This window comes from Conger conger, chromosome 11 (genome assembly GCF_963514075.1).
Source record: "Conger conger chromosome 11, fConCon1.1, whole genome shotgun sequence".
In the NCBI taxonomy this organism is placed as follows: Eukaryota; Metazoa; Chordata; class Actinopteri; order Anguilliformes; family Congridae; genus Conger; species Conger conger.
In genome coordinates this window covers 28905919-28933768 of record NC_083770.1, presented here as the reverse complement: position 1 = coordinate 28933768, position 27850 = coordinate 28905919, and the positions used below count along the sequence as shown (strand labels likewise).

Here is a 27850-nt window from a genome sequence, read left to right as displayed (position 1 = left end):
GGATACTCATTGGTGCTAAAGCTTGATGACGTCGTCCAATGAACGTGAGGAACTAAATTTTAAACCTGAAAAATTCAAATAGTCCATTTAGGTACCGGACAATATAAGGGAAGGACGTTTCCCTGACATATGTTCAATCAAAATGACAGAAGAATCCGCCGTTAAAGTCTGTGTGAGGGTTCGACCGTTAATACAAAGGTGAGATAGCTGGTGCAACGATGGTTAAGTGGTTAGTTAAATTTAGCCATTGCAAATTTCAGAAATTCCATAAAGTTAGCTAAGTTAGCGTAGCTCGCTAGCTAAATTGTCAGTTCATTAGGCTAACGACGTTAAATATTTAAAAGTTTTACTTTGCATTGTTTTACATCATTAAGTTACATACTGAACGTTTATAATGCACTTGTTGGTATATAAGCTAGCCTAAATTGTATATTTTACTCACTCTGTGTCTTGGCTAACGTCACTTAATGGTATTCAGGCTGAAGTGTTGGAAAACATCACTTGTTGTGGCTGTGACAATTAAGTTAACTTTTGAAATGGAGTAACTAAGATAAAATGCAGTAAGTTCATAATACTCCGTTGGTGTAATATTAAACCTTGCAGAAGGTAACTTAGCTAGCAAGGTAATGTTGTCTTCTCACCTTTTCCCCCAAAAAAGGGAGGAAGCAAGTAACGTCACGGAAAATGCAGAGCCAGTCCCTTTGTATTGGAAAGCAGATACACAAGCTGTGCATCAGCTCGACGATGGCAATGTCACAAAGAGCTTCAGCTTTGGTAAGCTGAGCGTCAAACCTGAACTTGTAATTAGCGTTATGCAATATTAAATGAGAAAATAGCTTACTATGTTGTGAAACGTATACTGTTACCACCACTGACCTGAATTCAGTATTGTAGGATGCAACTTCCCAACTGACAGATTGAATTAATGATTGGGCTTGGAGGCTACGGTTTCAGCGAATACAGAAACCTTATTGCTATATTTCACTGTTGTTGATAACTAAAGCTAATTCGCCCTAAATACTTTTATTCCTGAATGTGTCCTTAAAACATTTGCTTAAATAAATAAAATGCCTTTGTCATTGCATGGGAAATTGAAACATTGTAGCACCCTATATGCATACTACATAACACCCAATAGGGTATATCCGGAGCAACTTCTGTTTGAATTTCCCATCTGGTCTGGCACTAGAGGCAAACATGTCAAAATCAAGTGATTTTTATGTCCTGTCCAACAGATAGGGTTTTCAGTGCTGAAGAATCAACTAATCAGCTGTATCAAGACATTGCAAAGCCCCTTGTTGTGTCTGCTGTTGAAGGCTACAATGGTAAGTGTTTTGTTTGCCATAGACGCAAATGTAGTACACAATTAATTTTAGTCAGTAAGTGGTGTTGTGCTTTCATTTCCCAGTCAGCATTTTCATTTTCTCTGAGTAACATGTTTAATCCCATTTTACAGGAACCATATTTGCCTATGGGCAGACTTCATCCGGAAAGACCTTTACCATGATGGGGTGCAGTCGCATCCCTGGGGTGATACCACTGGCCATGGAGGATGTCTTCCAGACCATTAAAAACGTGAGTCATCTACAAATGAAGTGCTACTAGAATGTGTTTTAAAGAGAGCACTGTCCACCTTTGCTAATCTTTCACTCTCTGTTTAGTGTCCAAAAAAGGAGTTCCTTCTGAGAGTGTCCTATATGGAAATCTACAATGAGACCGTTACAGACTTGCTCTGTGACAGTTGGAAGAGGAAACCGCTGGAAATCCGAGAGGGAAACTATGTATGTGTGGTAGCTTATATTTTTATTTAAAATCCTTCTGTGTGATTGGGAACATGAATATTAATAGGAAGTCAAATGTCTGTACTTGCAGAAAAATGTCTACGTGGCTGATCTGTCTGAGGAGTTGGTTACATCTGCTGAACAAGCCCTCTCTTGGATCAGAAAAGGCGAAAGTGGGTGCACTGCAGACCACTGCACTTCAGTTCTTGATTTCAATCCGTGTTCGTTTTTCTCATGTTAGACAAGAGGTTATTGTGAGCATGTTTTAAAATGTGTTTTTGGATTGATTTGAATATATTCTTTTATTTTTTATTTTGTACAGAGAATCGTCATTATGGAAAGACCAAAATGAACCAACGAAGCAGTCGCTCGCATACCATTTTCCGCATGGTAAGATATGCCACATGCTGTAATGTAGTTTGTGTGGCTGCCTGTGAACTGATAACTGACATTTATTTTTAAGTTAGATCTTATATTTTTTTGAATAATTATCTCTGGTTGAAATTATATGGTGGGGCTGTGGGGGTTCTAAACAATTTGATTGTATGCTAAACTTTACATGCCTCCAGCATTTTTATTAAGCTTAACTGGCATATCAAATGTGAATATAATCGCATTTGTATTTCAGCCTATTCTCATGACCTCAAGATCATTTAAATCTCTGAAGACATCTGTAAATGTAATGTCTGGTTGACACACTCTCACTATTAACATGTTTTATGTTGTAGATTTTGGAAAGCCGTGAGAGAAGTGACCCTGCCTCCGGTGAAAACGCTGATGGTGCCATCATTGTGTCACATCTGGTGAGTGTAAATTCATACATCTTCCCTCTGAGGAAACCATGTAAACTGTTCTGTTGTATGACTAGGCCCGGACAGAATCTGCAGACTTTTTGGGTTTTCTGCGGGGTTTCCAGACTAAAACGGTGTGAATTTCCGCTCCAGAACTGTACTACAGTCATTCACTACATTAATCAACGTTTTTTGAGCACATTTGGCCATGCATGCAGTGTTAATTCAAGCTGAGAGGACCACAGTGTTACAGGAAGTAAAAAAAAATGAATAAATTAATGGGAGGCTGTAATCCGAATTCAAAAAATTTATTTCAGTTAGCACGAATTGCAAAAGTGTGAAAATGTCAAAGATTGGGACACACATAACTATAATTGAACTTGAAAACTGACTGAGAAAATGCACATGGAGTTCATGAATCAACTACGAACATATTAAGAATAAATGTTCCCATTGTTCAAGAGATGGTTACAAACAGCTGGCAGTTTAACACTAGAAAGGCCATTGGGCATTTTTGACTTCACAGACAAAATTCACTTTTTCCTCAATTCTTCATGACCAATGTACACTCCCCCATTCTAGTAAAAGTCCTTGCCGTATTCATTGTACATAAATTAATCCCACTTGGCTCCTCTATAGTAAATCTGCTTTTGAACATTATTGCTTGTTTTCTTTCACTTTTTATACGACGGGCCTACGTATGACTCTTGCCGATTCATTTTCTCTCCCTGTGTCCCCTAGAACTTGGTTGACTTAGCTGGTGCTGAGAGGGCAAGCCAGACAGGAGCTGAGGGTAAGAGCTTGTTGTGATTGTCCTCAAAGTCTGTCCTTTATGATTGTAAAGTGAATTATAATATTTCAATGCCAGAAAAATGTTTGCGCTGTCGACAAGGTTCATTAAAAATGTTGATTACTGCTTTGTTTCTTGCAGGAGCGCGACTCAAGGAAGGGTGTAATATAAATCGCAGCTTGTTCACTCTTGGGCAGGTGATCAAGAAGTTGACTGATGAGAATCAAGGGTATGATTAATTTTTTTACATTCCATGGTGGTGCCTCTAATCATATGTTTTTAAAATATATATTCTGTTAAAGATTTTGTTGTCATGTTTTGATATTTTCTTCCTTCAGGGGCTTCACTAATTACCGGGATAGTAAACTCACCCGAATTCTCCAAAACTCATTGGGTGGCAATGCTAAAACTGTGATAATCTGTACCATCACTCCTGCCACAGTAGATGAGACACTCAGCACTCTGCAGGTAGATACAGAAATGACTGTATGACTTTAGAGTAATTTTCATTTAGAATGCCCCTCAAATGTACTGATCTACTCTTGTGTATGATTGTCTCCTCTAGTTTGCCAGTGCTGCAAAGCGCATGAAAAATGATCCCCACGTCACAGAGGTTTCTGATGATGGAGCCCTGCTTAGGAGATACAGAAATGAAATTGTCGATCTCAAGCGGCGTCTGCAGGAGGCAAGTTATCCCAGTGTTAATTAACAGTGATTCATAATAGTACAGGGGTGGGAACCTCTTTAAAGGCCTCTTCGGATCCCTCTAAACCCCTTATGGGCAGATGCAACCTGCATGTTACTTATACTTGCATAAATAAGGCCAAAACACTGCCGTCCCTTCAATGTGGAGAATAGGCTAAATGGGAGAGCCCAGGTAATGAGAGAACGTTCTTTGATTAAGAACCTCGTTAAAATAATCGTAAGTCTGAAGATTCAATGTTATCGGAAAACCCACCCCTGACCTTTCTTGAGGTCCGTGCCATTGGGCAGAACTGTGGCTAACTGACATTGTTTCTTTTAGGTTTCTTCTGTCACGCAAACAACAGCGACCGAGAAGGAGGTTTTGGCCCAGCTACTGCAAGAGAAGGATCAACTTCAACGAGAACAACAGGACAGAATTAGAAACTTGACCAAAATCATAGTCACATCTTCTAACTTTGTTGCTGTTGAAAAAAAGGTGATTTGTGCTCTGCTGCATCAGAAGATGTGCGACTTGTGAATGCTTACCTTAGATTATTCACCACACTACCACACAATCGCATGTTGTCACATTTGAAGTTGAAGTATCAAAAATTAATAGGTGCGTATATTGGGGCGGCCTGTAGCGTATTGGTTAAGGTGCATGACTGGACACGCAAGGTCGGTGGTTCTAATCCCGGTGTAGCCACAATAAGATCTGCACAGCCATTGGGCCCTTGAGCAAGGCCTTTAACCCTGCATTGCTCCAGGGGAGGATTGTCTCCTGCTTAGTCTAATCAACTGTACATCGCTCTGGATAAGTGTGCCTGCCAATAATGTAATGTAATGTAATATTGCGTATACAAAAATGCAAGCACGCTATTCCTATGTGTCGCTAGTATTGAGGAAAATATGTCTCTGTAAACAATTATTAACTGTATTCATATGTGCTTGTGTTTGTGTGCTTTGCAGATTCCAAAGAGAAGAGTCACATGGGGTGGTGGCAAGCTTTTCAGGGCTGCACAATCTGGCAACTTTAATATTGGCGATGCTGAGTTTGAGCCACTTGTCAAGAAGAGAAAAGCAGACATGTCTGTGTTGGCAGAACAAGATGAGGGTTGGCATTTTTGTTTAAGACTCCCACATGAATATAGTGTTTAAATGTGTTTGCTGAGTTTGCTAATTACTGTTTGTTCATTCTGAAACAGATGGTGTGGAGTTTGATTCTCAGTGGGAAATCCCAGAAGATACTCAATTTGACATAGAGATGAATCAGAGCAATGTGACAATGCGAAGTATACCTGACAGGTCAGCAAAGATACACGTCTCAAAGTTGATTGCTTTCCATCTAAAAAACGAAAAAACAGCCAGTTTAGCTATAATCTTCTGACTTCTCGTCCTCAGTGAGTTTTCCTCTCCTGGCCATCTGAATGAACTTTGCAACAAGGTCGCTGGCCTGGAACTGCAGCTTCATATGGAGATGCAGCAGAAGCAGGAAGCTGTTGAAGCGAGCCAGTCCCTAGAGAAGAGGGTGTCCGAGCTGGAGAAACAGCTGGAGGTTCGAGAACAAGAGTCGCTGGAAGATCCGCAGGAGGAGGTAGGCCTCAGTCATGACCGGTTGTCCAGATATTGCCTGGTTACAAAGGGGGTATATGGGTTGTTTTTACTGTTTCAGTGTCACATTGAAGGAAATAATTATTTGTAATTTCACAGTTCAAGAAGGATCTGGGAGAGACCATCCAACTTTGTGAAATGCTTGTGTCGGAAAAGGTAGATTCCGCCCTCCGCCTGTATGATGAATGTAATGAGGTTATCTGAATTTCTGTTGACTTACAACACTGTATTCTCTAAAAGGATATCCTTGTTGCTGAGCGGGATCTCATCAAGCAGGAGTTCAACATCATGAAGGATGAAAACCAGATCCTGAAACGGGACAAGGACCATCTCCTGAAGGAAATTGAGGAGAACCGAGAAATGCAGGAGTTCAATGCTCTGGAACAGGAGAGCACAAAACAATACGAGGTGACTTGACTTATGTGGTCTCATCAGCACTTGATGGGTGTGTTTTAAAATGCCATTCTTCAGAAAAGGCTCTATGTAACTGGTCATTATGTGGAATTGTATTTGATGATATTGTTATTTAAAGGTGGGGGAAATCATTGTATGCATGTCATAAATGAGCACAGGATAATAATTTGTATGTAGGGAAATCACCTGTATTCCTTTCCATTGCAAATGCCACCTTACTGAATCATCATGGTCATTTTCACTTCTATAAATGAAATGATGTTCATGATGATTATCCAGCAAAGCAAATGCATCTCTGCACAAACAAATTGGGGCATGTGGACATGTGGTTGATGGCTGGGGTCTTTTGACATGTTGGGAAGGTGGTGCATTTTGCATCTTGGTTTGCCTTGTAAATTCTGCTTTTGCTTTCTGCTCATGGATTTCTCCCCAGATTGAACTACTTGCTGAAATGTCAAAGCTAAAGAAGGCTGCAGAGAAGTCTGTTGCATGTAGCCAAAAGCTAGAGGTGAGGGTACATAAGTATTGCTTCTCTTGCATTTTGGAATGGCTGGCAATGGTGATAATGGGGAACCATCACAAACACCTGTTGAGCCAAATCGCTGTTAGTTATTGCAAGCTGTTATTCATTCTCTTTCAAAATCCACATGAAATGATAGTTCTGACTTATGTTCATTTTCCCCCAAGGCTGAGATGGCTGCCATGTCAACTCAGCTTAAACAGAAGGAGGAGCTCATAAAGGAGTTACAGAACCTTGTAAGTTTATGTCGATCTGTCTGTAAAACTGCTTGCTGTGAAAGAAATGTGCACAAATGAGCATAACTTCCTCCTCAGGCTCACTGCTTGTGCTGCTGTGTGTGTTTTTAAAGAATGGCAGGGATTTGGTCCAGGAGAATCAGCAGTTGAGACGATCCCTGGCTGACTCAGAGACTCTGAGTCGTGAAACGAAGAAGGAGTGGGCCTTCCTGCGGAGTGATAATCTTTCACTGAAGGAGAGGGATGTAAGTATCTCTTCCCATCTCTTATGTCCTTGTGAAGGACATTAATTTAAGTGAATGTAGCTGGTGGCTGCATGTCATCTTTTGTTCTCCCTTAGTCGTCGATGACCGCGGACTACGAGAAGATGAAGAACGAGGTGTCGGCCATTTGCAGTAAACTAGAGATGGAGAAATCACGCTTTAAGAAGATGCAGACTGATTTACAGAAGGAACTACAAGGGGCCTTTGAAGAGAATACCAAATTGACTGCCCTTCTTGATGGAAAAGTCCCTAAAAGTATGGCCTCTTCAGGGTTTCATTTTGTTTTATTTGGCGAATTACATTTATATGTAATTGACTTGACTCACAAACTGTTTCCTCCCCAGATCTCATTGACAGTATTGAACTAGAGAGAACAGTCACTGGTCTGAAGAAAGAGCTTGAGATGCATCAGGAGCAGGAGCGCTTCCTGCAGACTAAGCTGGAAGATCTGGAACCTCTGAAGGACCTCCCAATTCAAGTTGAAAGTTTAAAGAAACAGGTGAAATTTATTTAACTTTTAAAAACTTTTAATTTATTTATTGACTTATTGATGGCTCGCCAGTGTCGGCACGATCCATTGTCCATGCATCAATTATTCATCAAAGATTACCTACCTTTTGTTTTCTGTGGCTGTAGATTTGTGGCCTTACAGAAGAGCTTTGTGCTGCTCGGGCTGAGAAGGATTGCCTGCTCTCTGCTCAGACCAGCAGCGATGTGGAAATCAGCAGACTAACGGCTGAAGTCTCGCAAGCCCAGGATCAGCTGGCTGAAGCACAAGCCAAACTGAGTGAGGCAGAAATTAGGGAGGATCGTCTATCCCAGCAACATCTGGACATCACCACGCAGGCTGAGGAACTCAAAGCAGAGTTGAACGAACTCGCATCAGAAAAAACCCAACTTCTCAACACTGTTGAAGAACTGAACATGAATGTTAGTAAAAAAATATATAAATAAAATACAATTCTTTGCACGCTTGCATGAAAATTGATCCTCCGTCATCCTAAAATGTGATTTTCACCCCAAGAGTAGAGAATTGTTTTCCAAATGGTGTCATTTTTAAACATTTCAATTTCGCGATTTTCTAGGCTGAGAAAAGCAGAGAACATAGTACCTCTATTGAAGAAAAGCTGTGCGAACAACAACTTTTGGTGAAAGACTTGGAGAAAAAACTTCAAGAGTCATCTGAGAATGCGGAAGAGCAACATCGAGACCAGGTGTTTATTACATTCTAAGTTGCCATCCTAATGAAGATTGTAGTCCTAAGACCCGGAAGAGAGTTGGCTCTCATGGCAGATGAAACTGTTGTCATCACTGTACGGTATATGAATAGAACATAAGCATTAACTATATAATGGTTGACCCCTGTTTTGCAGATAAAGCAGCTGAGTGAGGAGCTGCAGCTGGTGCGCAGTGACAGAGATGCTCTCCAGTCAGAGAGGACAAACACTGCTCATATTCCAGAGGAGGAACAGGAGAAACTCCGCTCACACCTCACCTCCCTCACTGAGGAGAGAGACCAGCTCCAGGAGATACTGGAGGGAGTGAGAGAGGAGAGGACCCAGCTGAAGAGAGATCTGGAGGAGAAAGAGGAGATGGTAGTGAAATTATGGAGTCAACTGCTGCACATTTGTTTGCATTTACAATATGTAGTATTGAGGGTGTTCAGGAGTAATATGTTATGTCTATGGGCTTGTGTTTCTTTTCCCTTGTACAAAAATAATTTGATATCCTGGAAAAACATTTTACTTTAAAAGTGCTGTTGTACAATAATCATCAGAGGTTATCTAGCTGAACTTGTATGATGATTTGATTTGTATGATTGATTTTCCTGAGGAATTCTTGATCTGCAGATTATGGAGAATCAAGAAGAGCTGAGAGCTGCTGAAGACCTGATCCGAACCCAACAGGAAACCATTCAACACCTGGAGACTCCGGTGGCACAAACTGAGTCTGTCAATGCTGTGAGCAGTGTTGTGTGTGACGAGGTCCAACCTAACTCAGACGACCTTCAAAATCAAGTAAGATCCTCGTATGAATAGATTGTGTTTAAGTGTACTGTAGCATGGCAAGAAAGGTTGCTGGATGTTTGACTCATTCCCACAGACTTTTGATAACGGTTTCAAAAAATATTCTCATTGCAGGCCTCAGAATCTCAAAATCTGCTTCTCTCCATCCAAGAGGAGTTAAAACAACAGCAGCAACTTAACGCTGACCTCAAGATGCAAAGCTCTGAAATTGAAACCTGCCTAGAGCAACAGGTTCGTGCTTGGGATGAAAACGTGTTAAATGTTATGAATGAGTCCAGGCTTTTGAGGAGTGGTGTCTGAATGGATTGTTGACCATCCAGCTCAAGTAAGATGTTTGTTCACATGGATCATTTTGCACATCTGTGGTTCGTATTAAATTTACTTGAGTTGCAGATCAAACTGCCAAGAGATTTAAAAAATGAAAGGAAGAGTTGTGTGTGAATGGATTGTTGACCCCTGTTCTACAGATAAAGCAGCTGACTGAGGAGCTGCAGCTGGTGCGCAGTGAGAGAGATGCTCTCCAGTCAGAGAGGACAAACACTGCTCATATTCCAGAGGAGGAACAGGAGAAACTCCGCTCACACCTCACCTCCCTCGCAGAGGATAGAGACCAGCTCCAGGAAATACTGGATGGTGTGAGAGAGGAGAAGTGCCAGCTGAAGAGAGACCTGCAGGAGAAAGAGGAGATGGTCAGCATCAGAAGTGCTGCTGTTCATGTTATGAAACTGATAGGCTTCCACTTTGCATTATCTCTGTCAGACACTGGATATGCCTTTGAGGAAATTTGTTGGCTTTTAGGTGGTGCAGGTCCATGAGGAGTTGAGACGGCAGAAGAATCTGTCTTCAGAGCATCAGGACCTGAGCGAGAGTGAGCAAGCTGAGCTTCAACAGCAGGTTGGTCACAGCTTCCCTTACACGGGGTGTGTTTGAAGATCGTTTCTGTGGTCGATTGTGAAAATGATCTTGATTTTGTGCTTCAGATCCATCAGCTTAGAGAGGAACTGGAGAATGTTAAGGAGGAGAGAAGCCAGCTGAAGATTGACATGCAGGAGAACGTAGAGATGGTGAGAAAATGGGCGTGGTCTTGATTTCTTTGGGAGGGGGGGGTGGAGGACATTCATCTTCAGGATGATGTGTGTTGGAAGCTTCCTATGGACCGTTCGTCATTGACGATGACATTTTGGAGGACAAGCGGCCATAGCTTCCCATTCTTTTTTGCCGTAAAATACAGGGGTTATACTAGACACTCGTCTCCAGGATGATATGTGTTGGAAGCCTACTTTTGATAAATATATGCATTCTTCTGTAGATGATTGAAAATCAAGAAGAACTGAGAGCAGCTCAAGAGAAAATCCAAAAACAAAAGGATGTTGTTCAAAACCTGAAGGCTCAGATTTCACAAATGGAGTCTAAGCTGGAGAATGTCGACAAGGCTGAAGAGACCCTACCTAACATGGAGGACCATCCAGCTCAAGTAAGATGTTTGTTCACATGGATCATTTTGCACATCTGTGGTTCGTATTAAAGTTACTTGAGTTGCAGATCAAACTGCCAAGAGATTTAAAAAATGAAAGGAAGAGTTGTGTGTGAATGGATTGTTGACCCTTTTTCTGCAGATCAAGCAGCTGAGTGAGGAGCTGCAGCTGGTGCGCAGTGAGAGAGATGCTCTCCAGTCAGAGAGGACAAACACTGCTCATATTCCAGAGGAGGAACAGGAGAAACTCCGTTCACACCTCACCTCCCTCACTGAGGAGAGAGACCAGCTCCAGGAGATACTGGAGGGAGTGAGAGAGGAGAGGACCCAGCTGAAGAGAGATCTGGAGGAGAAGGAGGAGATGGTCAGTGCTCAATCTGAGAAGAATGCAAATGTGCTTTGCCTTCCTGTTCATTGATTTCATGGGGGTTTCTGGTCACCTCCTAACTGAATGTGCATGTTTCCTTCAGAGTGTGGAGAGACAAGCAGAGCTCCTCAGTGCTCAGGACGAGCTGAAACGCCAGCAGCAGCTGAACTCTGACCTCAAGGCCCTGATCTCTGAGAACGAGACTCAGATCCAGCAGGTGATGGTTGAGTTGAAACGATTATACCATAAGGCAAGTGTCCAAACAGACAGGCTTCTGCAAAGCAGGAATATTTTTCAATGCATCTAAATATGAGTTTTTACTTAGTGATAGCTTGCGATATATACTGTCTATTGTCAGTTTTTTCTGTTATTAATCGTCCCTCATGGATGCAGATTGGAGTTTTGCAGTGGTCTGTCAGGTATGGGTCAAAATTGGCTACACTTGGGGGGGAATTTTATCTATTTATTTATTTTTGTTTTTATGAAATCTCTTAGTCAAGCTGAAATGGAAGTTAGAGCAGCACTTTCTTCCATGATATGACATATACGCAAACAAAGCAAATACTTTTGTGGGGGATTCTCGAAGGGCGGGGAGCTGATGTAAAATGAAAAGGGGGAGGAATGTGCCCTGCTGCTTGAAAGTATACTGATTGGAGAGCAATGGAAAATTGACACATTTGATCAGCATACATGTCCAGTGGTGCATAATGGTGTAAAATGTAAATTCATTTAGTTTTCCAGGAAGTTGGTCAGAAAAAAACTTTGGTGTGAAAATACAAAAGTACTACAATATTCATTTTATGGAATATATACTTCGATGTGTTCGTACGGTTATGAAGAATTGAGTAAATTCAGGAAAGTGAATTTCGATTTCAGCTTGTCATTAAGGTGGAAAATATTAAATGTTTTTTTGTTTCTATAACATGGGTGTTTCTCTGTAATGCATCTTTTCTCAATTTTTCCTTTATTGTTTTTTAATTTTAAAAATGTTTTCCCTCATAGTAGGACTTGAAAGAAAATCTTGAAATAATAACTTATTTTATAGATGAGTTAACCTCATCAGAATTAAAAAAAGAAAATTCTTGGTAATGTTTTATCAATTTAACCTTACTCAAAGTACAGGGCATGAAAATGTTTCAATGGCTGACCTATGCATTTCAGCAGCTTAACAGTAACATTTTTTGGTAAATATTTTTAATGCTAGATGACCGGTTCATGCTCTGAAGACTGACATTGCTGCTGCAATTGTTGGTTTTTTATTTATTTATTTGTGTTTATTTTATTTATTTATTTTATTTATTTGAAAACATTGATTTCTCTCCTTTCTGCAGATCAAGCAGCTGAGTGAGGAGCTGCAGCTGGTGCGCAGTGAGAGAGATGCTCTCCAGTCAGAGAGGACAAACACTGCTCATATTCCAGAGGAGGAACAGGAGAAACTCCGCTCACGTGTCACCTCCCTCGCAGAGGAGAGAGACCAGCTCCAGGAGATACTGGATGGTGTGAGAGAGGAGAAGTGCCAGCTGAAGAGAGATCTGCAGGAGAAAGAGGAGATGGTCAGTGTTGGATCCGTGAAAAAAGCAAATGTGCATTACCTTCCTGCTCATTGATTTCATGGGGGTTTCTGGTCAACTCCTAACTGAATGTGCATGTTTCCTTCAGAGTGTGGAGAGACAAGCAGAGCTCCTCAGTGCCCAGGAGGAGCTGAAACGGCAGCAGCAGCTGAACTCTGACCTCCAGGCCCAGATCTCTGAGAATGAGACTCAGGTAATGCTTGAGTTGAAACTTTATATTTTAATGCAAGTGCACAAATTGTGAACCGGATTCTGCAAAACAAGTGTTTTTGACCCATCTAATTATTCGTTTTTGCCGGACCCACAGGGCTGGCCTAGGATCGTATGTTTCTATTTTCTAATGACATATCTTGTTGAAATGCTTGAGAAGGCTTACGCAGTACATACAATGTAGGGTCTGGTGCGGAAGATTCGGCAAGCTGCAAAAAGTTGACAAAGCAGACTGCTACTCCTCAAGTCTGTGCTAGCTAGCTAGACGAAAGGAAGCAATTCATACAATAGTGGAGAATGAAATAAAACATGCAAGTTAAAATAACATAGCTGTCTTAATTCGAACACTGCAAGTATTATACAATGCTTCTCTTTAGCAATGAATAGCTGGCTGTTTTTCTGGTAGCCCACAGGTAGCTTGGTTAATAGAAGGTGAGAATATTTGCTAGCTATTGAGTTTGCTGTTGCAAGCATTTAGTTTGCTTGCATATTAGATTTTATCTGAGAAATCCTTAAATATAATGTTAGTTAATCCTGATCTTCTGCAGTTCTCTAGTGTTGGATTTCATGTTACTTGGGTAGCTATAGCTTTCTTGGTTAAACAGGGTAATGTTAGTTTATAACGTAGTGCAGATTCTGATTCGATAAAACCATGTGCATTTCGTAATGTGACACTGAACTTTCACCTGGGTGAACTCCGTTTCTGCTACACGTACTCCCCTTAGCTCTACTATACATCAGGATCTTGCTAAACCAGGTATAGAGGGGTTTTTTTCTGATATCAGTGTCCCTCACGAATGCAAGTTGCAGTCCATTGTCAGGTGTTCTTCAAAACAGGTTACACTGAAAAAATAAAAATTTCAGAAATATGCTAAGTTGGAAAAAATACAAAATGGCACCATTTCTATAAATGAGCGTTCCTCTACAATACATCTTTTTAATTTTATCTTTAATTTTTATGCTTTTTTTCCCCCTCATCGGAAGACATGAAAAAAATCTTATTTTCTAGATGAGTGAACCTTATCATATTTATTTTCTTGGTAAAGTTTTATTAAGTGCACATTAATCAAAGTACAGGGCATGAGTGTTTCTTGGGCCGAACTTTTGCTTTATTTGAGCAGCTTGACATTTAAATTTGAGCAACTATTAATGTTAATGCTATATGACTGACCTGTTCATGCTCTTAAGACTGACATTGCAGCCATGATGTTTCTGCAGATAAAGCAGCTGACTGAGGAGCTGCAGCTGGTGCGCAGTGAGAGAGATGCTCTCCAGTCAGAGAGGACAAACACTGCTCATATTCCAGAGGAGGAACAGGAGAAACTCCGCTCACACCTCACCTCCCTCGCAGAAGAGAGAGACCAGCTCCAGGAGATACTGGATGGTGTGAGAGAGGAGAAGTGCCAGCTGAAGAGAGACCTGCAGGAGAAAGAGGAGCTGGTACAGCATCAGAAGTGCTACTGTTCATGTTATGAAACTGATGTGCTTCCACTTTACTTTCTCACTTGATGTCAGAAATTGGGCTTTTAATGAGGACATCTCTTGGCTGTTAGGTGGTGCAGGTCCATGAGGAGTTGAGACGGCAGAAGAATCTGTCTTCAGAGCATCAGGACCTGAGCGAGAGCGAGCAAGCTGAGCTTCAACAGCAGGTTGGTCACAGCTTCCCTTACACAGGGTGTGTTTGAAGATTGTTTCTGTGGTCGATTGTGAAAATGATCTTGATTTTGTGCTTTAGATCCATCAGCTTAGAGAGGAACTGGAGAATGTTAAGGAGGAGAGAAGCCAGCTGAAGATTGACATGCAGGAGAACGTAGAGATGGTGAGAAAATGGGCGTGATCTTGATTTCTTTGGGAGGTGGGGGTGGAGGACATTCATCTTCAGGATGATGTGTGTTGGAAGCTTCCTATGGACTGTTCATCATTGACGATGACATTTTGGAGGACAAGCGGCCATAGCTTCCCATTCTTTTTTGCTGTAAAACACAGGGGTTATACTCGACCTTGATTACATGGCATCCATTTAAAAAATATATTATGATTGTACCCAGTCAATATCAGTTTTCATATAAAGATTGGATGGTTGACTTGTAACAGAAGAAAATGTAGATTTAAGAGGGAGGACTTCACTGCTGCAGCAACCGTCTGTGTGCCCTCTAGGACTGGGTGGCACAAACTGTGTTTCAGTTTGAACGTAGCCTAGTTAGCTATAACTTTACTCTTGATTTATGCATTACAGTATCATTAGTATCATCAATGCAGTGTCACAACGGAAACGGTCCAATAGCCTACACCTACACACAACCGGTGTAATCACACAGTCACTCACTAACAGTGAAACTTATTTTCTGCACACAGCATCATTTTTCAGTAACACCGTGGCATTTTGCAACTCGACAATCAAGTAGAGGTTTCATTTACGTATCTGATATTTCAGTTGCAATCAAGCTAGCCAACTAACTTGTGGTTACAATCTTGGCATCGTAGTTTTCATAATTGATTATCTATTCTTCTTTGTAATCAATTTACATCGAAAAGAGTTAGGATGTAGCCAATTAGCTAGGATATACAAGTAATCATGGTGCCACAACATTTATTAGCTTATTTTGTTGTAAAGTAGCTCCCAAGTTTGGGGTTTACTCTTGGTAAAACTGGTCCTCTGGATTTTTCAGCTCACTGGTTAAAAGTAAACTTACCATTACATGTTACTTAGCTGACGCTTTTATCCAAAGCAACTGACAATTGATTTGACGACGCAGGGGTCAATCCCTCTGGAGCAATGCAGGCCTAAGGGCCTTGCTCAAGGGCCCAGCAGCTGTGCAGATCTTATTTTGGCTACATCAGGGTTTGAAGCTCCAACCTTGCGGGTCCCCGTCTACTAGTGATAGTTATCCAATCTATATTTTTGGCGGAAAAATGCAGTTCTATGGGCAGCTTGTCCTCCAACATAGCAGATGAGTCAAGGTCACATGGTTTGTGACGTATTAAGAACGATCCATTGTTAAAGTATCTGTACCTTTTCAGTTTGAGGATTTAGTGACTTCTGTGGTCACTGGTAGTCAATGTTCATTTCATGTGCCAAACGGCAGGGTTCCATTCAAAACGCAGCCATTTAATAGGTGCCGATTAAGTGCTTCTTCTTTTTATTTTTATTATTATTATTATTTTTTATTTTTTTTGAAGATGCTCCATCCTTAGTATAAATGCAGAAAGAACTGCCTAGAAAGAATCAATAATGTTGTCTGACACGGTAATAATTGAGCACATTAGGTAACCAAATTTTCAAGATGCCTTTAAAAAAAAAAAAAACATATTTTTGATGCGTGCTATTCATCATTCAACATTCTGTGCATGCATCGCACCTTGCGCCTTCTATATTGTTACTTGTCATAACATTTTAATCCCCAACACAGACTACTATAAAAATGGCATATAAAGGAGAAGTTTACAAAGGCAAACGTATTGAATCTTCGCCATAATGAGAAGGTATCAAATATGCTGTTTTGTAATATAAAATATTAACACTAAATATGCTTTGTCCTGTAGATGATTGAAAATCAAGAAGAACTGAGATTAGCTCAAGAGAAAATTCAAAAACTAAAGGATCTTGTTCAAGACCTGAAGACTCAGATTTCACAAATGGAGTCAAAGCTGGAGAATGTCGACAAGGCTGACGACACCCTACCTTACCTGGAAGAGGACCATCCAGATCAAGTAAGATCTTTGTTCACATCAATAATTTAGCACATCTGTGGTTCTTATTGAATTTACTTGAATTGTGGATGGAACTACCAAGTGATGAGTAAAATTAAAGGAAGAGTTGTGTGTGAATGGATTGTCGACCCTTTTTCTGCAGATCAAGCAGCTGAGTGAGGAGCTGCAGCTGGTGCGCAGTGAGAGAGATGCTCTCCAGTCAGAGAGGACAAACACTGCTCATATTCCAGAGGAGGAACAGGAGAAACTCCGCTCACACCTCACCTCCCTCACTGAGGAGAGAGACCAGCTCCAGGAGATACTGGAGGGAGTGAGAGAGGAGAGGACCCAGCTGAAGAGAGATCTGGAGGAGAAGGAGGAGATGGTCAGTGCTTGATCCATGAAAAATGAAAATGTGCTTTGCCTTCCTGCTCTTTGATTTCATGGGGGTTTCTGGTCACCTCCTAACTGAATGTGCATGTTTCCTTCAGAGTGTAGAGAGACAAGCAGAGCTCCTCAGTGCTCAGGAGGAGCTGAAACAGCAGCAGCAGCTGAACTCTGACCTCCAGGCCCAGATCTCTGAGAACGAGACTCAGATCCAGCAGGTGATGATTGAAACTATAAGTTAATGCAGGAGTACTTGGATAAGCTTCTGCAAAATGTTAATATTTTATAATGTAACTAAATGTCACTTAACTTTTGCAATATGGAAAATATACATACACCCCCCCTCCCCATTAGTTGTCTCTCATAGATGCAGATTGGAGTGTATTGCAATAGTCTGTCAGGTGTTAAGTTAAAATTGGCTACGCTGAATAAAAATGTATTTTAGGGAATCTCTTGGAAATCATTCAAATGGTTTATTTGTTTCTACACGATGAGTGGTTCTCTGCAATAGTCTATTCATTTTTTTACTTTTGAATTATCCCCCCCCCCCCCCCCCCCCCTCGTACTAAGACTTAAAGAAAAATTGTGGAATTAGAACAGATTTTTTGATTACTGAACCTCATCAGAATTTTATTTATTTCCTTCGTAATGTTTCATAAAGTGAACATACTCAAAGTACAGGGCATGAAAATGTTTATATCGCTGAACTTTGTATTTGTATAGCTAACGTAGCTGGACATTAACAACTATTTGTATTGCTACATGGCCAGTTCATATTAAGACTGACGTTGCAGCCAGAATTTAGCTTGTTTTATTCTTTTATTTTATTTCAATACATTTCTGCAGATAAAGCAGCTGAGTGAGGAGCTGCAGCTGATGCGCAGTGAGAGAGATGCTCTCCAGTCAGAGAGGACAAACACTGCTCATATTCCAGAGGAGGAACAGGAGAAACTCCGCTCACACCTCACCTCCCTCGCAGAGGAGAGAGACCAGCTCCAGGAGATACTGGATGGTGTGAGAGAGGAGAAGTGCCAGCTGAAGAGAGACCTGCAGGAGAAAGAGGAGATGGTCAGCGTTTGATCTGTGAAAAATGCAAATGAGCATTGCCTTCCTGCTTATTGATTTCATGGGGGTTTCTGGTCACCTCCTAACTGAATGTGCACGTTTCCTTCAGAGTGTGGAGAGACAAGCAGAGCTCCTCAGTGCTCAGGAGGAGCTGAAACGCCAGCAGCAGCTGAACTCTGACCTCCAGGCCCAGATCTTTGAGAACGAGACTCGGCTGGAGCAGCAGGTAATGGCTGAGACGATGACACTCCTGCTTGGTTTGCTTCCATATTTTTCTCTGACATGGTAGGGTAGAACTACTTTTGCTTAAGAAACAGGAGTGCATATCCAGCCAATCAGATGCAGTGGTTGAGGACCCCTCCTGTGTCCTCAGGTGTCCCAGGTCCAGGAGGAGCTGAAACGCCAGCAGCAACTGAACTCCGAACATCAGGCCGTGACGGAGAGGGAGCAAGCTGAGCTTCAACAGCAGGTTCTGTTACCAAGATTCTTTATTGCTGAGGTTTTAGAGGCGGCATTGACCGCCATAACATATGAACAGCCGACACTTTGCTCAGACTATTCAACTCTTTCTCCTTGTGTGAGAGTAGATTCTTCCAGACTTGGTTAATGAATGTTGTCTTGTAGGACCTATTTGATGAGGCCTCCTACATCAGGTAGAAGCTATTAGAAGGTGTCCCATTTGGCATTTTTGCATTAACGGCTATTTTTGGCCCTGATTTTAAGGTCAAGTAAAATGCACACACCCTGAAGTTTTGGCTGGAAGTACAATTCATTTTTTAGAAAGCAGCCTTTAAATGTGACCTTGTGCCCTCTGATCAGATCCAGCAGTTGGTTGGGGAACTGGAGGGTGTGAGAGAGGAGAGAACCAAACTCCAGAGTGACCTGCAGGAGAACATGGAGATGGTGAGGTCATATTCGACTTCATGTGATAGACTGACTGATTTCTATGAATTACACTTGGATACTTGCTGGATTTTAGGTCTAATATTGCAGTGCACTTGTTTCCAAGGCTCTGGCTTTAAAATCTTTAAATGACTTAATTTCTTTTTCTTTTTTTGTCATTTTCATTACAGGCCACAGAAACTCAAAATCTGCTTCACTCCATCCAAGAGGAGTTAAAACGACAGCAGCAACTTAACGCTGACCTCAAGATGCAAAGCTCTGAAATTGAGGCTCGCCTTGAACAACAGGTTCACACTTCAGATGTTGAATGTTACAAATTAGTCCAGGCTTTTTGAGGAGTGGTGTCTGAATGGATTGTTGACCCCTGTTCTGCAGATAAAGCATCTGAGTGAGGAGCTGCAGCTGGTGCGCAGTGAGAGAGATGCTCTCCAGTCAGAGAGGACAAACACTGCTCAGATTTCAGAGGAGGAGCAGGAGCAACTCCGCTCAAACCTCACCTCTTTCACTGAGGAGAGAGACCAGCTCCAGGAGATACTGGAGGGAGTGAGAGAGGAGAAGAGCCGGCTGAAGAGAGACGTGCAGGAGAAAGAGGAGATGGTGAGTTGGAACTACTTTCATTGACACCATTGTACCTTGACTGGCACTTGTTTCTTCGCTGTTCTCCCTTTGACTCAGAACTTATGGAGAAATGTCCCCTTATTGACAGGTTGCACAGGTGCAGAAACAGTTGTTGGAGCAGGAACATCTGAACTCAGAGCAGCAGACTGTAAGGGAGAAAGAACAAACGGAATTCCAGCAGCAGGTAAATGTCAAACTGCTTTTTGTATATTCAGCTACAGATTGGAGTGGTTGCCAATCCATTTTAGAGAACATTTGTAGCCTCAGTGCTGAGTTTTCAGGTTTGTAATTTTCACGCCAAATTGGGCTACTTTTTAGACTTTGTTGCGGGCCGAAAATGACTTGCTGCGCGTTGTGGTTTTATTATTCTAGTTTATTATTTAGCAAGTGCGCGGTCACGGAAAAGGCAAAACTTATTGGACTCTCAGCCAGGCAGCACAGTTAAGAGGTGCCGTTGATCAGTAGATAATGGTACTGCTATTACTTCCCGCTCTCCCCAGCCTGCCAAGAATAGTAATAGTACAATAGTTTGCCACCGGCTATGGGCTACCTTTCTCCACTTTTGTGCAGGTTTTCAATATCCGTTGGGCTGGAATTGTTACCGAGACCTGGCAAACCCTGCCAATGTCGGTATGCTGTGAAGTTTATTTAAATGAGAATGATTTGTAAAATAACACTGGCCTATTTGCAGAACCAGCAGCTGGCTGAGGACTTGGAGGGAGTGAGACAGGAGTGTCGGCTGAAGGCCGAACAGGAGAAGGCTTCACAAGAGGTTCAATTTTTATTTATTCATTATTATTTCTATTATTTTATTTTTCTTCACGGTACCTAACAAATGCTGACCTTTCACCTCTCTGTGGCGGTAAAGATTTTTTTAATGCTTTCTGATGGTTTGTGTTTATAGTCACTTTCTGAAGCAAACGCAGTCATCTCCAGCCTGAGGGAGCAGATCCGTGGCCTTGAGGAGCGGAGCGGCCCAGCTGGGCAGGCAGGGGAGAGGCTTCGCTGTAGACTAGAGGAATCTGAACTGCAGCTCCAGGTGACGGATATCTCCATTAAAAACCTCCAAGCTCAGTCCTTCACAAGCTTCGCACCTGTACTTTAGTGCTCACCTCGGTCTTCCTTTTGTCTCCAGAAAGTTCTCGAGAAATATCAGCAGTTTGGCGACAGTGCCGCGGGGACTTCTAAGAGCTTGTTGCAGCCTCTGACAGATGCCTCACTCGTTCAGAACGAATTGGCTTTCCGGATCTTGGAGTCCATTCCGAAGCCTCTGACGGCCCTGTATGTAAATTTCCGTAAGAGTACGGACGACATCCGCCATGTCCTTTGCCGAACAGTGGTAAGACGCCCGGTGACGTGCTTATACATTTTTGTGTTGTATGTAGCTTTGTGAGCACTGATCTAACCAATGGAGAACTCTTCTCTTCCCAGCGGGGTAGCGCATGTGTCGCCAAGCTGCATCGGGAGCGTCTGGAGGTCCAGGCCTCGCTGGACACGGCCTGCTTTGTGGAGAGCCGCCTGCAGGACCTGCTAATCCGGGCCGTTCAGTGCCCCAAAGACACGCTCGGAGGTGACTTCCACCAGGTCTGGGACCTGAGGCTCTCCGAGCTTCTGGAGAGAAGAGAGCAGAAACTGCAGGTGAGTGTTCTCATGAAGGCTACCTAAATCTTGACCACCATGCGCATGTTTTTTTATTTTAATGTATTTTTTTGATCATTTTTTTGAGGTTGAACACAAACCATTTCTTCTTTAATCCCTCAGGAAATGAACAGCATATTGGCAGGCCTGGAGGAGGGTGTGGCCAGGAATGCAGCCACTGTTTCTGAAGAGCTTCCAAAACAGGAGAGGACCAATGAGGAGCTGCGGGCGCTGATCGATGCCCCCTCCCTCGACCATGCTGCCCTGGAGAACCTGCTGGAGCGTGAGCGAGCTAGACGCACCCTCGTGCTGCAGAACATGAAGGATACTTTCCAAGTATGTCCTGCATTTGCAACATTCATAGGACTGCTGTCCTTACTCCATTGCCTGTAAATTTCCCATTCTTGTAAATATATTCTTCTAGAAAATGGTCACATCCTGAAAAGTAACATGAATGAATGAAATGAATAATAGCAGAATGAATTGGTTTCTTTCTACCTCACTAGTTTAAGTTAGTGACGATATTAGTGCGAAGGAATTGCATGGCTCCAGGATGCCTATATTTGATGGGCGTTTCAGCTGATGCTAACTCCATGTGCGCTCTATCCTTAACTTGCAGAAGGTGGAGAATGAGTATTTGAAGCTGGACCTGAAGGCCTTTAAAGCCCAGGCCTGCCAGCAGCTGAAGGAGGAGCGGAGCAAGAGCTTAACTCTGCTGCATAAGAGAGAGAGCGGCCCGGCCAAGAGTGAAGCAGACCTGCTGCAGCGCATCCAGGAGCTCACGCTCAAGCTCCAGCAGTCCGAGACACTCGTGCAGGTAATGGGCTCAAGGATCTTCCCTTCGCCGAAGCGTTGGCAGTTTCTTTCTGCTGCGTCTCCTCTCCCGCGACGTGCGTTAAACGCTGCTCCTTGTCTTGGGCAGATGGTGCAGGCGAGGGCTCAGGAGCTGGAGGAGGCGCAGGTGAGGGCGGAGGACAGGGTCTCCAAACATAAGGAGGCCACGCAGCTCCTGCAGACGGAGCTCCAGGACGTCTGCGCCCAGCTGAAGGAGCGGGACGACTCCGTTCAGAGCCTCAGAGAGAAGCTCCGAGAGACCGAGGTGAGTCTCCTGGCCCTCCTCACTCCTGGCTGTCTGGAGCCTCGAGACTGAGCTGTGGATGTTTGCTTACGGAGGTTTTCACTTGCCACCCAGGCTCAGGTCAAGAGAGGGATGGCACCCACTGCTGCGGAGCTTGAGGAGATGAAGAATAAACTGATCAAAATGGAGCTGGAGAGAACGGTGCATGCTTCCACTCACCAAGAGGAGTAAGGACAAAGCCCGTCTACTTATTGTACTGGAAAATCCGCATAATGGTGCACTGACACCTTCACTGTATGCTGATTTTTCTCCCTACCCCCGGCCTGAGATAAGTGGTCACTGCTGGGTTCGTAACTGGTTTTTCTCTTCAGATAACTGACCATGCTGCCAATGATTGCATAAGAATCTTCACTGTTTTAAAGGGTTTTGTAGGGTTTGATTTTCATGTTACAGAACGGTTGTAATGGTGTAAATTAAAAGCACGTCTGAAATGTCTCTTGCAGGTTGGTGAAAATGACGTGTATGCTGGATCACAAAGAGGAGGCCTTGAGGAAGCTGAAGGAGGCCCTTCGGAAAGCGCAGCAGCAAGGCGATGAGTCTTGTCAGTGTTCCTTCAGACCAACAAAAAAATTGTATGGATTTTGTTTTATTCACGCATGTTGCTATATTCTGACGGTTTCTATTCCCCCCTAATTCAGTCATGGAAGAACCCGTCCATGCCAAGGGACCCCCACCCACCAGGGGGCGCACTGTTCAGAGCACAGTAGCGCTGGAGAAGAACAGACTTGAAGAAGAAGTGAAACTGCTGAAGAAGAAAATTGCACAGCTCGAGAGGTAATGTTAACGGGAGAGGGTTGGCTCCTTCAAAGGAAGTGCTTTCACTGAATGCTCAATTAGCACTACCTTTGGCGGAGTGCCTCCTTTAATTATAAACATTCATGTTTGCCGGCCAAATTGTGAGTGAATGTGAGTAAGGGATGCTCGATAATGGGTTCCTTGTGTCAAGTGTTGGAGGTGTGATTTTCTCATTGTTGCCTGTGTGGACAGCCTGATCTCCAGTCAGCAGCTCGAGATTACCAAGTGGAAGATGAGAGCCACAAAGCTTAAGGAGAACAAGAGGGAGGCGATTAAGGAGGAGATGCCGCTTTCTCCACACACTCCCACCAAGAGACGCCGCCCGGTCACCTCTGAGGGCCACGTCCTCGACTCCCCCAAGAGCAAGTTCTTTGACGCCCGCTCGGTCTCCGAGTCCATGTCGGCAAACTGCCCCAAGCAGTTCTTCGATAACTCCAGCCTTGGGAACGCTCCAGGTAGGCCATGTTTGTTTCACGCCTGCCACTTGTCTGCTCTGGATTATTCTTTTTTTTATTGGGTGCTTGTTATCCAGGATGGTGCCGGCTAGCCATCAGCTGTGCCTTCCGAGTGTGTGAAGAAATGTATGTTTTGTCTGTCAGAGGTCTTATACCCACCAACCATGCCAGCTTTGGGGTCTCCAGAAAGTCAAGAAATTGCAGAAATTGGTAATTAGCTTGGTTTTTGGGGTTGTATGGACCACTTGGTGGCTCTCCAGCAGTCTTGGTGCACTAACATTTAACAAACATTCACTTGACTGAACACCACATGTAACCTGGGAATGTGTGATTTTTGTAGCTGACCCTGCACATGAGGAAGTGGGTTGAATCCACCGTTTTTTGTTTTAATAGCTGTGCATTAAAAAAAACACTATTTGCATGCCATGTTGTAATTGAGGAGGGGGGTTGACTGAACTCATTTGACCTTTTTTTTTTTTTCCTTTCCTCCTCCCTCCAGATCTTAATGCACCTGCAGTGGAAGACCGAAACGCAGAATGGTGGCCTATGTCACCAACACAGAGTGAGAACTGCAAAACACAATAATCTCATGGGATCGGTCCTTGTCTTTGTCTCCTTTGCACATTTTAAGTGTTTTATTTTTGTTGAATTGTCTTTTAAATGTCTTTTAACTTGAATAAAGTGCGACTCTTAAAGACGTTCTCTGATGACTTCATCTTCATCTTCAGAACCTGCCAAGAGATGCAGGTAAACAACAAAAGGTATCCAGAAGCAAAATACATGTCCTTTGCTGTCATAAACTATGGCACTGCATGTGCCTTGAATTTTGATTGGGTACCTCTTTACCCTTCTGTTGAAACGTTTTTCTGAGTTGGATGATGAAATCTAACTCAATGTTTTGTTTTTTTATATATAAAATTTTAAAAATCCCCTCTTGATCCAGACAATATTTATTTTTGAGGTCACCCCATGTACGTGGTTGGTGAAGGTATTGCTCTTAATGGTTACCTTCAGTCACCTGCGGTCGTGTATTGATCAGATCGCCTTAACATGCCCCCTTATTCCTGGAGTAAGATGGCAGATGTTAAATTATCCCCGATGGCCGTTGCGCTTTGTCTGCAGAAACCTGAGGCGCAGTAGTCGGAAAGCCGCCAAAACGAACCCGTAGACCTTTCTGCGCTGTCTTCAGGTTTCGACTGGAGCGTTCTCCTGCTGCAGCATTACATCTTAAGGAAGGGGGAGGGAGGCAGGAAATGATCTGTTAGCGTATAGGAAATGATTCTGCCTTCATCTGGGCCCGCATGATTAGAATGGTTTCGGAACTGAATGCAACCAACTAAACTAGGCAGCAATTGTGGCTGTGCATGTCTGTACATAAAGTCTCCTGTGGATAAATGATACATTCCAAAAAGAACCTTGCTAGGCTTAATAAACTAAGGTCATAATCAACCTTTAAAGGTGAATTACTATTATGTATACAAATAATGGCATCAATGTCAGTTTAATATTGAATGAAAGTATGAATGATTACAAGCAAAGTTTCTTCACTAACTTTGCATTACCAGGCTCAAATGAACAGTGGTTATTTTTAGACTTGAGCACATTTTCACTGCTATCTCTGCAGCATTAAAGAAGATATTTATATGCAGTGTAGGTGTCTGCTTATGAAGCACAACATACTGGCATTATTCCACCTACCTCTAAGGCATTTTACCAATCCGCATAATCTCACTGATTGCTTGGGCCAATAGAAGTCTACAGGGCAAGATTAATTAATCTCGCAGATGCAAGTGAACTTCAGACATTCCTCATACCTATACTTGGAGTAAGCATAATTTGTAAAGCGTGTGTGCTTGCGAACACATTAACATTATGCATTCTGACCCTGACTGGCAGCCTGGGATGTTTGGATCGATAATGTAATACGGATGATCGGACTGCCGCAGGCTTGGCCCTAACATGTCTGCGTGGTTCATTCACGTGCACACGGGCATATGTGCGACTGCTACGTGCAGGTCTTTCCAATCATCCACCAGGTCTAGTTCAGAGTCTCAATTCCCTGGATGCACTGTATGGAAACAAAACAACCATACTGACCGCAGTAAATTATAACGCTAATGGGAATCTGGGCTAGTAGCCAAATGGACACAGAAAGAGTGAGGCCAGTTCAGACTGAAATTAATGCTAATAGAGACTGAGGCAGGGGTCTGCCAATCGAAGCGCGGCAAAGAAAACATTGTACATAACGGGGTATGGGAGAGTCCACAGGGTAATCGAAAGGAGAAGACCTGAGTCAGCACAAAAACCATGTCTTACTCAGTCACTCTCTTAACACTGCATTAGGGCTGGTTCTGGGCATCAGTGACTTGGTTGCCGTCTGTCAGGGAGGGAGGAAAAAAACAACCAAAATCCATACATTGAGTTCTTGATGGTTGTCAGCCACTCACTGATTCACAATCGTTCATATCTTGCCTAGAGCGACAGAACTGTTGAAACCGGGTAGAAGCTTGGGGAACAGACTCTCATTAAACGATGCATATATTAACATTTAACATTATAAAGATAATCTGGACAAAAAAACAAAATGAGGGTAAACTCCTGGGCCAACCACACAATGGGTCGTAAGACCCAGGGCTTCCCTTAAACTAACCGAAACTAAACACCGACAATACATTGAAATGTACAATACATTATTTTTAATAATGACAAAATTAAATAAACAAATATGCTCTTATACACTACTAAAATAATCTAGACACACACCTGTGTTTCTGGCCCAGGGTGGGTTTAATCTAAAGGAAACTGAGCTGAGTCTGGCAGAACATGACCGCTGTAAGCACCAGGAGTTTATACATGTATGACTTTTGTGAAGCAAAAATATTCAGTTAACAGTAGACCAACTCCCTGGCCTTGAATTGGTCTACTGTTATCTGAATATGAAACTTAATTTTTATTGCATGGCCATCCTCATGGGACTCTGGACCTAAATAAAAGTCCTGCTTCAGCGCTTGAGTAACAGAATCTTTTCCCCTCTTTATACTGCTCTAAAATTGCTGACATGGCAGGATTTACCATTACAACACAAAACATTTGCAGTCTCGGCAGCAAATGGCAATGCCACAGATTTTTTAATTCATTAACTGAAAAAGGTACTGGTATCAATACTGTGAATTACAGTGTGTGTTGCTGCTGCTGGTTTGGTCATTATGAGAGAGCAATTGACAAAACGGACACTCTGTCTTTTCAATATAATAGCAACAAAGGGCCCATATACATAAAATGCTCCAATTAAAAATACATTTGTTTAATTGAGACAAATGACTTCAGATAAGATTTTAGTGGGTGCCTCTCTTTCTAGATGGGCTATAGACGGTAAATAAATGGCATAGCCACTACTTGGCTTTTACTAAATTGCCTAGTAATCAAGTAACATATTTGCAGTATGAAATGCATTTCATAAAATAATTAAAAGGACCACAAGAAATAAATCCAGATCCAAGTATTCCCCCCTCCCCATGTCCTGCAATATAACATTTTACCACTAGATGGGAGGATACACAAGGCTTAATACTTAGGTTTTTCTCCATCCGTACACTTTCCAGTGGTTCTCCAAAAACGAAGCACTATATGCTGCTTGATACACATTTGACAGAACATTAGAGGAAAATGCAATACATACCTTATCTCACTGAAACCTTCAGTAAACAGTCTGTGTTGCTGCTCTAAGTAGTACAGCATTTCATGAGCTGAGAATTAAAAGGTTCTATGAGATATTGAGCTTTAGCTTTATTCCAAATTGAATGGGCTCCAAGCAGATACAACTTCTACATTTTTCATTTTTTCTTTTAAGCAGTATTTTTGTATAAAACTTCACACGTATTTAGTGCCCTATAAACAACATATTTATGACACTAACTCATTTTTTCAAAAATGTCAGTTAGAACCTTCTAATTCTCAGCTCACAATGTTTGCTTTGGAGAATCAGTTGCAGATATTGAGTAATTCTGGGAATCTACTGTTTTCTTTTCCCAAAAACATTATATGAGAGCGAAGATGGAATGAGAAATGAATGGGGTTCGGGGGGCTGTCAGGTAATGGAGATGAAGTTGAATGTCAGACAAACCACAATGGCTCCATCATGTACCAGGCACAGCTCCTCCATGCGTTTCACTGTCAGCTCTGCACAAACTCTTATGAACACACAAATCTGTGGTGTGTCCTTCGGGAAGCCAAAATAACTACAAATATCCCATGTTAGCTGTTCATAGAATCCTTTTTAAATTGGTCTTCCTATTACGATGTAAGTATTGTGTCTACTCCCCGTTCCTCCAGCTTTGTTATCAGTGCCGTGAGTTTGTTTTAAAATAATGAGCTTGCCTCTGGCTGGGAGCACAGATGAAGACAAATTAGCTTGGTGGTACT

General features: G+C 42.4%; 1 protein-coding gene across 2 annotated transcripts; it reads left to right on the top strand.

Moving 5' to 3' along the window:
- The first annotated feature begins 81 nt into the window (after positions 1–81).
- LOC133141302 (centromere-associated protein E-like) lies at positions 82–24125 on the top strand. Of its 2 annotated transcripts, XM_061261810.1 has the most exons (61): positions 82–198; positions 659–774; positions 1236–1325; positions 1457–1575; positions 1662–1781; positions 1873–1954; positions 2104–2171; positions 2510–2584; positions 3314–3365; positions 3504–3591; positions 3701–3830; positions 3928–4047; positions 4387–4542; positions 5016–5160; positions 5252–5351; positions 5448–5640; positions 5757–5813; positions 5898–6065; positions 6505–6579; positions 6759–6827; positions 6941–7072; positions 7168–7345; positions 7435–7589; positions 7727–8020; positions 8176–8304; positions 8464–8685; positions 8941–9108; positions 9585–9806; positions 9916–10011; positions 10098–10181; positions 10427–10591; positions 10734–10955; positions 11062–11175; positions 12290–12511; positions 12618–12722; positions 13958–14179; positions 14293–14388; positions 14475–14558; positions 16283–16450; positions 16593–16814; positions 16921–17034; positions 17663–17884; positions 17991–18107; positions 18255–18350; positions 18701–18784; positions 18955–19071; positions 19160–19381; positions 19491–19586; positions 20094–20174; positions 20307–20441; positions 20538–20741; positions 20834–21040; positions 21164–21376; positions 21660–21857; positions 21963–22139; positions 22233–22345; positions 22622–22719; positions 22817–22952; positions 23166–23428; positions 23573–23638; positions 23928–24125. In XM_061261810.1, exons 1-61 carry the CDS (start codon positions 143–145, stop codon positions 24011–24013), a joined length of 8424 nt encoding a protein of 2807 aa, XP_061117794.1. In that variant the 5' UTR covers positions 82–142; the 3' UTR covers positions 24014–24125. The 2 variants fall into 2 exon arrangements, with proteins under 2 accessions (XP_061117794.1, XP_061117796.1); XM_061261812.1 differs by lacking the exon at positions 23573–23638 and having other exon boundaries at positions 11062–11208.
- The last annotated feature ends 3725 nt before the right edge of the window (positions 24126–27850 follow it).